At 38.8% G+C, this 8,448-nt stretch overlaps 2 protein-coding genes across 5 annotated transcripts in view; both read right to left on the reverse strand.

Moving 5' to 3' along the window:
* The window catches only part of LOC107699256 (integrator complex subunit 2-like), a 34,670-nt gene extending 31,726 nt beyond the window's left edge, over positions 1-2,944 (reverse strand). For 2 of the 4 annotated variants that reach the window (XM_016500449.1, XM_016500452.1), the window contains exons 1-3: positions 2,578-2,944; positions 1,651-1,947; positions 1,349-1,487 (exon numbers count right to left, since the gene is read on the reverse strand). In XM_016500449.1, coding sequence (XP_016355935.1) covers positions 1,349-1,487; positions 1,651-1,943 — 432 coding nt within the window. In that variant the 5' untranslated portion in view covers positions 1,944-1,947; positions 2,578-2,944. Of the gene's footprint in view, positions 1-1,348; positions 1,488-1,650; positions 1,974-2,577 lie in introns of those variants that run through there. The other 2 variants (XM_016500451.1, XM_016500450.1) reach the window with 2 other exon arrangements.
* A 999-nt stretch (positions 2,945-3,943) lies between these two features.
* The window catches only part of LOC107699258 (mediator of RNA polymerase II transcription subunit 13-like), a 104,581-nt gene continuing 100,076 nt past the window's right edge, over positions 3,944-8,448 (reverse strand). The window contains exons 26-30 of the mRNA XM_016500454.1: positions 7,222-7,407; positions 6,922-7,076; positions 6,240-6,404; positions 5,420-5,520; positions 3,944-5,320 (exon numbers count right to left, since the gene is read on the reverse strand). Of these exons, the coding sequence (XP_016355940.1) occupies positions 5,188-5,320; positions 5,420-5,520; positions 6,240-6,404; positions 6,922-7,076; positions 7,222-7,407 (740 nt within the window). The 3' untranslated portion in view covers positions 3,944-5,187. The remainder of the gene's footprint in view (positions 5,321-5,419; positions 5,521-6,239; positions 6,405-6,921; positions 7,077-7,221; positions 7,408-8,448) is intronic.

Here is an 8,448-nt window from a genome sequence, read left to right on the forward strand (position 1 = left end):
AATCTTGAACCTCCCCTCCCTCAAACACCGTTGCGGATTCCCAAAGACTATAGAATCCCCAAGACGTGTCACTCGTATAGTTTTGAATGGGGAAAAATGCAACACTCAATATGGCCGCTCTATCAAACGAAGCCCCGCCTTCTGAGTAAAAGAGCCAATCGCTAATTGTTAAGTCACTGCAGCTGCCGTTAGAAGTATATTGTCAGATTTCATTGGTGATTTCGCTTGGTGAACAGTTTTGGAGAATCTGATGTTTCCCCATTCAAAGAGATAGGAGCTGCACTTGCATGCCCAAGAGGCGTTTCAAAGATGGCTGCCGAGTGACATGACTTGCCTTAAAGGGACTTTGGTCAAGCGCTGCTCTGCTTTGTTTACAGTGGTAACCAAGGAAACGCTGTATCGCTGCTGTTCCATAAGCGCCACCTGCTGTCAGAGAGTGAATTTGAACTCTCATTCAGCCCGTCTGATGTTTTTGTCTTATTCATATGTTTTATGTAGCATAATTTCACAGAGTTAAAGTCAGACCATTCTGTTTTTGCTTCAAATATCGAAATTATACAATCTAATTTAGATTAAAAATGTATGCAGAATCTTTGTTTGGATCATGATTCAAATCCAGTGGTTGCCTCCAGCTGAATGGAAAGAGCACAGGCAAAGCCTTATTTTGTTTATATGAAGAGATGTCTTTCATTTGTGTTGTTTATTTATTTGATTTGGGGTTTGTTTTAAAATTTCATGAGAGTCGCATGATTCTTCAGAAATCATTCTAATATGCTGATTTTCTGCACAAGAAACACTTCTTATTAGGGCTGCACGATAAATCGCATGCGATATTTAATGCGCATCTTGTCAGAAAGCCGGTTCTGTAATCAGCGGTAAATCTCCATCACGTGCGTGCTTTCACATTGAGCAGCATTAACTACACAGAGCCGTTGTTCACTGACGAGTTGCGCAAAAAATCGCGCGAATACGAACGTGGTTTTGCGCAGCTCGTCAGTGAACAATGGCTCTGTGTAGTTAATGCTGCTCCATGTGAAAGCCCGCAGGTGATGGAGATTTACCGCTGATTACAGAACCGGCTTTTCTGACAAGATGCACGTTAAATATCGCATGCGATTTATCGTGCAGCCCTACTTCTTATTATCATCAATTTTGTAAACAGTTGTGCTGCTTAATATTTTTGTGGAATATATATTTGCTTTGAAATAATATATAATAAAATAATTACACATTTATGGGCTAACAGTTGTCTAGAGGAAAGTATTTTAAAATGTAAAAAAAATGACACACCTTCATTTTAAACTGAAGGAAAGATCATTATTCAGAAGTAAATAAAAGCATACCAAACCTTGTTCATAATGGCTAGTAGCTCACTGAGAGCCAGTCTGAGTCTCCTGAGAGGATCACTGTGCTCAAACTCCAGAGTCAAACCATGCTGCAGCTGAGAGACCAGGATGCTCTCGCTGTTAGAGCCTCCAGCCTTATGCCTGTACGCACAAAATAGGATTAGAATCATCAGATATTTAAGCAAAGCTTCACTCCAAAATATCTCTCAGTGTCTCAGAGCAAGACTAACTTATCAGATTTATTATGCCAATTAAATAAATCTACAGAACGGCCACCTGAAAGCTTTCTTGCTTCTGAACCCACCTCAGATGCTGCTCTTTTCTAGCGTCCTGCTCCAGAGCATGGAAATCCACAGATAGCAGTGCAACAATGGAGTTCACCGCCTCCACGCCTGACAGCAGTCGCAGGATGAGCTTCTTGTCCTGCGCCCAGGCATTACTCTGATCTGCAGGGGCGCAGAGAGCCATCCTCACCAGACAGGGCAGCAGGAGCCGGAGCTCTGGGTCACTTAAAGCTGCTAATCTGGCCACATCTACCTTCTGCATGGCCTCAAATGCATATGGAATCACAAACTGAAGACTGGCACTGTCCACCATTCTGCCGCAAAGAATGAAGCGGAAAGACAGAGAAAGGAAACGTTTTACATGAAAAAAAAAAATATAGTAACCATACTTGACACAATATTAGTTAGAACAACTATTGCTATTACTGTAAAATCATAATAAGTATAAATGACAACGGATATTTGTTTCAATCAAGTATAATTGTCATTTTGCTCCATTTATTTTTTTGATGACATTTGTGAATAAACCCCACACCAAAAACAGCATTGCGGTATTACCATGTTTTTGGACTTACCATGGTAAAACTATGCTCTGGATGTGCACTATGGTAACACTATACTATTCTAAGCATATACAGTAAACGTCGGTAAATACTATAGCATATGAATATGGTAATAAAACAATCCCATTGTATAATAATGAGTTTACTTCGATTTTAGGTGTATTTATAAAAATGTATATTCCAGTTTTAACATTTATTGCTCTAGAAATGTAAAAAAAAAACAACGATTTAAAACTTCATTGCTCACAGTGGAGAGAACGGCCCTCAGATGTACAGCACAATCAAATACAAGCTCATGCTTAATGTATCAAACTCTTAACAGAATCTAATAAAATTACATTTTGTATCATTAGGGACCGTGTTACAGTAGTGGAACCGACTTACCTGAAGTTTACCAGAGCCGCTGGCTACAACAGAAACGCAAACCCCGAGGAGGCCCGCGAGACCGCGGTCTTTCGTGATTCTCACGCCTACAGGAAGTTGAGCGTCGTCGGTCAAGGTAGTTTAGTTCACCGGTAAGCTAACAGGCTAGCTGCTAGAGCTTTTAAAAAGAGATCCATTCATCAAGATGTAACTATTTGACGCAATATAATTCAAATATTAATATTTATATGCTTCACATAATTGACTTATTCTGTATAAAAACATCTACGTCCCCAAGACCGTTTACTAACAGCAAGCTAGCAGGTAGAATGGTGAATTGTTTTAGCACAAGCGCTCATCTCATCTGCCTTCAGTGTGCATGTCGAACTCTGACTGCGTCTCAAAACCTAGTGAGCCGCCTACTTAGACACCATTGTTTGGCCATCACAGGCGTGTTCGTAGTTAAATTATCGTAACAGCGCAACAAATATGGTACATTACAATAAAGATAATAAAAATAATATTTACATAAATAAAAATCCAACGTGTCTGTGATGCCCAAAAATGCTTTCAGCTTTCTAGGGTTTGAGACAATTATGGGAACAACGGAGATTATTTAACCATTACATGGTAGCTGCAAGTAGCCAGGTCAATTTTTTCGGAAACATTTTCCTACTCAACTATTTTTCTATTGTATTCCAGATAATCATAATTATTTAATTATAGAACATGTATTTTTACCTTTTATATTCGCTTTTACTGTTTTAGCACAGTAAATGCAGCCTACATGTGGTATTTTTTGTTTATATTTGCTAGTTATCACAGTAACTATATTTTAAATGTAGCATTCAAAGTAAGACTACAGTAAACAGATGCAACCTACACAAGAATGGTTAATTATATTATTTCATAAAGCAAAATATGGTATTTGTCATGAAAACAGTAACTGCAAACAACAATTTTAAAGTGGCAGTTTGCAAATAGCCTTGTTAAATTATTACTAGGCCAGTAATTATCAGTATTTCCTTAAAATATGAATGCTTCCCTTGAAATAATATAGTTAAGTCTGTAGTTGATTTTCATAAGGGTAAACTGAAACCATCACACATGCAGTGTAAACTCTGACCTTGAAGTGCTTGACCCTATAGCTCTTTACATGCTGTACATCACACATTTGCATTTGGAAAGCATGTAGAACTGGTGTGGGAGGTAAGAGAAATCCCAGGGTCTTTGAATATCAGCATACAGTTTATTCTGAACGGAGTAAGATACAGGAAATAGATCTTTCTCTGTGCACAAACACTGCATTTCCAACAGGCACACAGATCCTGTTGTAAAGTCCATTTACACCACACATTTCTTTGTCACACTCAAAAAGTGTCCATTATCACTCAGAAATGGTGCAAACAGGAGAGCCAATCAGGGAGGGCGAGGTGAAGTGAAATGGATGAACTTCTAAAGGGGGGCTAGAAGTATATTATAGGTCTTTGTTATCTTCATCAGAGCTGCAAGTCTCCATCACTACGATTAGATTTCACATCATAGTCCCTCCCCCCAAAAAACACAAGCACAGGAAAAACAAGAAGTTGACTCTTTTTATTCCTAAAACAGAAGCAGTGCCACCCAAGGTTGGTGCGGCATTCATATATAATTATTTATATATTGCAGTTTTTCGTTTTTGTGTCTAAATGTGTGGTATAAAATACAATATATGACAATGTACCTCTTTATTTTTAAACACAGTGAACTTCATTGCTGTACAAGTCCCGTGCAGCTAAAGCTTAGCTGTAATTGTGTCCAAACGCAAAGGCATGGACAGAAACCCCCTATCCGGTCTCCTCTGTACATCGTGACAATACAAATAATCTGTCTCCCTTACAAAAAATAATACTCTAAAAGCAACCTACTGCAATTTTATTTTATTCATCTTTTTAGTGGGTTTTTTTGTTGGCTTGTTTTTGTAATTAAGATGATTACATATATTTTTGACCAATTGCTTTAAAGCAGGAAGGCGATACAAACCTTCTAGAACTTTTATATATAAAAGAGGTTAAGAAATCAGACAAATTATACATTTAAAAACTTACAATAAATAAGACAGATGCAGGCATTTCATTTGGATATAATCCCATCCAAAAGAAACAGGGAATTAGAGGTCTTAAAACCAAGAATTAATTCTCTTATTTCATAGAGCAAAGTCCTTTTCCATCAGATTCTATGCAGATTACTTCTCCATACACACTGATTATAGAACTGGCCAAATCCATGCTAACCGAGGAACCGTGCACTACCATCACAGTAGCCATGGATCCAAGGATGTAGAACACCACCAGTTAGCACTTCCGTCTTCCTTTGGCCTCCACACTGCCAAAAACTCATCCAAGGCCTCCAATTTCTCCTCTCTTTCTCTTTGAGTGAGTGTTATAAACACCAGACACCTGATTCTCCTCCACAGTGCTGGGTCTCAGGTGTAGTGATGGCCTACCCAGATCATCTCCGTTGTGACTCACGTACATATAAAGTCCAGCACTGTAGTTATCTGTTGGGTTGTTTTCAGATCCACCTTTTCTTCATTCTCCTCTCCTTTTCGTTCCCTGATAAGGTCCTGCTCTCAGTTCTGCTCTGTGAGTGTTACAACATGGTTATAATGAAGTTGTACATTTGATTGAGCACCACAAAATGGATGGGCAGGCAAGAGCGGCGGTCCTGGGTCGCAGGGTCACAGGTCAGCCAGGAAAGGGCGTTGTACTGCTCCAACACAAATCTTTGAAGGGAAAACATTTTGGAATATTCAGTATTCACTATCATTCAATTGAATTATAACACTAGAAGATGGCTTCTCAGACACTTAGAGGAACATTACCTGAGAACATCAGAGGTCTGATTGGAGTCCAGAGGGTGAGAGTGTTTGCTGTGCAAAAGTTCATCCGATTGCACTGAAGACACATGGAGGTGTAGAGAGGCCTGGGAGTTGGGAAAGAGAGAGGCAAGAAGAAATTTTTAGTCGACAGAATCCATTAATCTACGCCCACCCAAAACAAGCTACAAAGCCGAGCATTTCCTCTCATTGTCAGGGCCCTTTTATTAATTAAATTGACAAGCCCATGAACGGGTAAACACGAGACGCCAGAAACATTCATACCCATTTATAGTTTCCTTTATTAGGGAACGGTTTGCTGCAGACTTTTTAATTGTGTACAAGTCAACAAGTCAGCAATAAACAAACAGCTGCTTATCAAATCAAATGCTTTGCCTTCATGTCAACACATTTTGCGAGCTCAATTCCCTCCATATATTTCAGTCGGTTTTCTCTCCCACTCTTTCTTACACACACCAACAGCAGTCTGGCCTAATCCCTGAGTACTGAATTATTAAAAATCTCCCATTGCAGGATTCTCTATAAATGCTGCATGAGGAGGAAACAAAAGGTCATGTGACCTGGACAAAGCACAACAGGTATTATGGGTGCAGTATCACAAGGCGATGCGCTGCTTTCTGAAGAAAATTACATTCTGGACAACATTTCGTTGGCTCTGCACATAGTCTAATACCAGTTAAAATTGCCCATTTTGCACATTTACAGTATTCCTTGGGGATGAATCAAGTTTTTCTAAGGAAACGTGAAGCAACAATGTACAAATCCCAAGTAAAAAAATTATGCATTGTGAGCAAGGAGCAATTACCTTTAAGAAAAGGGGACACTGGTTCTGTGCCTGAGGACACGCGGACCAAAACCAGTCAGGCAGTGGACCTGCTTTAGCCGTGGACACGAAATAGCCCAGAGCTAATGGCTGCTGGAGGATATTGGGAGCTTCTTCATGAGGCTCCATGCGGTCTGTACTTTGACCCTGAAAAAAAAGAAAATATATGAAGATGAAGATGAACTCCAAAAATGCAAAATGGAAAAAAAAAAAATTTTTTGAATACTACAAGAGTTACACATCAACACAAAATAAAAACCAAGCAAATACAAAAATACAGCAGTTAAAATTATTCAAGATTTTTTTAAATTGACATACGTTGAAAAAATCTAAAATCTTTTCTGGTAAAATCTTACTAAACAAGTCCCTGAGTGAGCGCACTTCATAAAAAAAGTTTTCTACTTGCATTAAAACTGGGACAGTCCAATAAAATGTTTAATGCAGTCATGCATAGTCTGCAAGGTCTTCGCCTTTAAGCAAAAAGCCATGGGTCAATTTTTAGATTAAATATCCCTTTAAAACCTTAAACAGTTTTGTCTTTTATTCTAACAACTAATTTTAACTCACGAGTCTGCTAGTCAAAGTTCATGCCATTTCCCTTTACAAGGTCTTGTGAGAAAACATGCTGATCATTTGTTCCTTATTAGTGGTGAATCTCAGCTACCTTGCTCCCATCTCCTCCGTGGGGGTACTGGGATCCAGGTGAGTGGACGGGTGACGTGGTGGGTGAGGCAGGGAGGATATTTATGATGTCAGGATCAACCAGGTCATTCTCCTGCTCCAGAAGGTCAAAGATGCCTCCCATTGGATCTGATCCATCTGGAGATGAAGCAAGGATTCGGTATAATTTATTTTTATTGACAAGCAACTGATTAATGTAGCAAAATCTCCAAGTAGGGCAAGAACACGGGCTACCAAGTAAAATAGACTTGGGAAAAAAAAAAAAAGAAGTGTTGCTTCTCACCATTGCCAGGGTTAAAGGCAATGTCAATGTTCTCGTGTGGGTAGTTGGAGCTGTTGACTTGCACAAAAGCAGAGGTGGGGAACACCAGGATGTGAGTGCAAGACGTGTCCTGCGGGGTGCTCAACTGGGACGTCTGCATGTTCAGAGTTGTACTGCGACCAAACACTGAACCTGTTGACACAGAGTCTGGACAAAGGAAAGAGACAGAAAAGATTAAAATGACTGACTGAAAGATTGAAAATGACATCAAGAGAAACAAGGACTCATGGATGGAAGTACAAGCTATTATCAGCTGTTATTTTCATTAGTGAATCAGGTTTGACTGAAATTTAAATTTGCTTCTGGTAAGTTCAATCCAATATGAATGATGTTTTTTTCCTTGAATAGTAGTGTTAATTTCGTTAACGAAGACTATGACGAAAAATGCTCGTTGACGAGCTTTTTTCCCATGACTAAGACGAGACGACAATAAGGTCAATAAACGATAACTAAGACTATATCAACATGCAATTTCGTTGACGAAATAAGACGAGACTAAAATGTATTCAAAAAGATAAAAACTTTAACAAAAACCTCTTTTTATTTTCGTCAAAAAAGGACACAAAATGTTATTGCAGTCTGCTCTACTACGCGAGCTTTCATGAGTGCGGTTGCCAGATATAAAGAGTTCTAATCCCCGAATCAGAGCTTCGCTGTTAAATTCATACATTTTCTGCCCGGTGTGTTTTGCTTATTTTAAGCAATCTGGCAACCACGCGCACGCGCTCGCTCCTCATTGTGGAAGCGCCGCCGCAGATGATCTGAAAAACAAACAAGCTGGAGTTTAGCGATCTAAATGAAAGCATCATTCAGCCAGTCAGTGTTCTGTCATGAGATCTCACTATATTGTTTGCGACTGTGATCGCTGAATAAATACACTTACTCAATCGCTGTTGTTTTAATAGAGAAATAGACTATTGCAATTATGGAATTAGTGGAATTACTAGGAATTTTAATAATATTTTTCGTTTGTTTTAGCTGTTTTCATAAGAGATTGCATAAATCTTTGGTGTTGATTTATAAATAAAAAGCCTATAATAAATCAGTACACTAGATGAGGTAAAATACACCATGTACTGTATGTGTCCACATTCTATTGATTTGTGCTTACTGGAGAAAGTGCAATACATGAAATGCAAAAGTAAATTTCTCAAATGACAACAATCATTACGATTATAATTTTGAGAA

The sequence above is a fragment of the Sinocyclocheilus anshuiensis genome, unplaced genomic scaffold (genome assembly GCF_001515605.1).
Source record: "Sinocyclocheilus anshuiensis isolate Anshui unplaced genomic scaffold, SAMN03320099.WGS_v1.1 scaffold334, whole genome shotgun sequence".
NCBI classification, from domain to species: Eukaryota; Metazoa; Chordata; class Actinopteri; order Cypriniformes; family Cyprinidae; genus Sinocyclocheilus; species Sinocyclocheilus anshuiensis.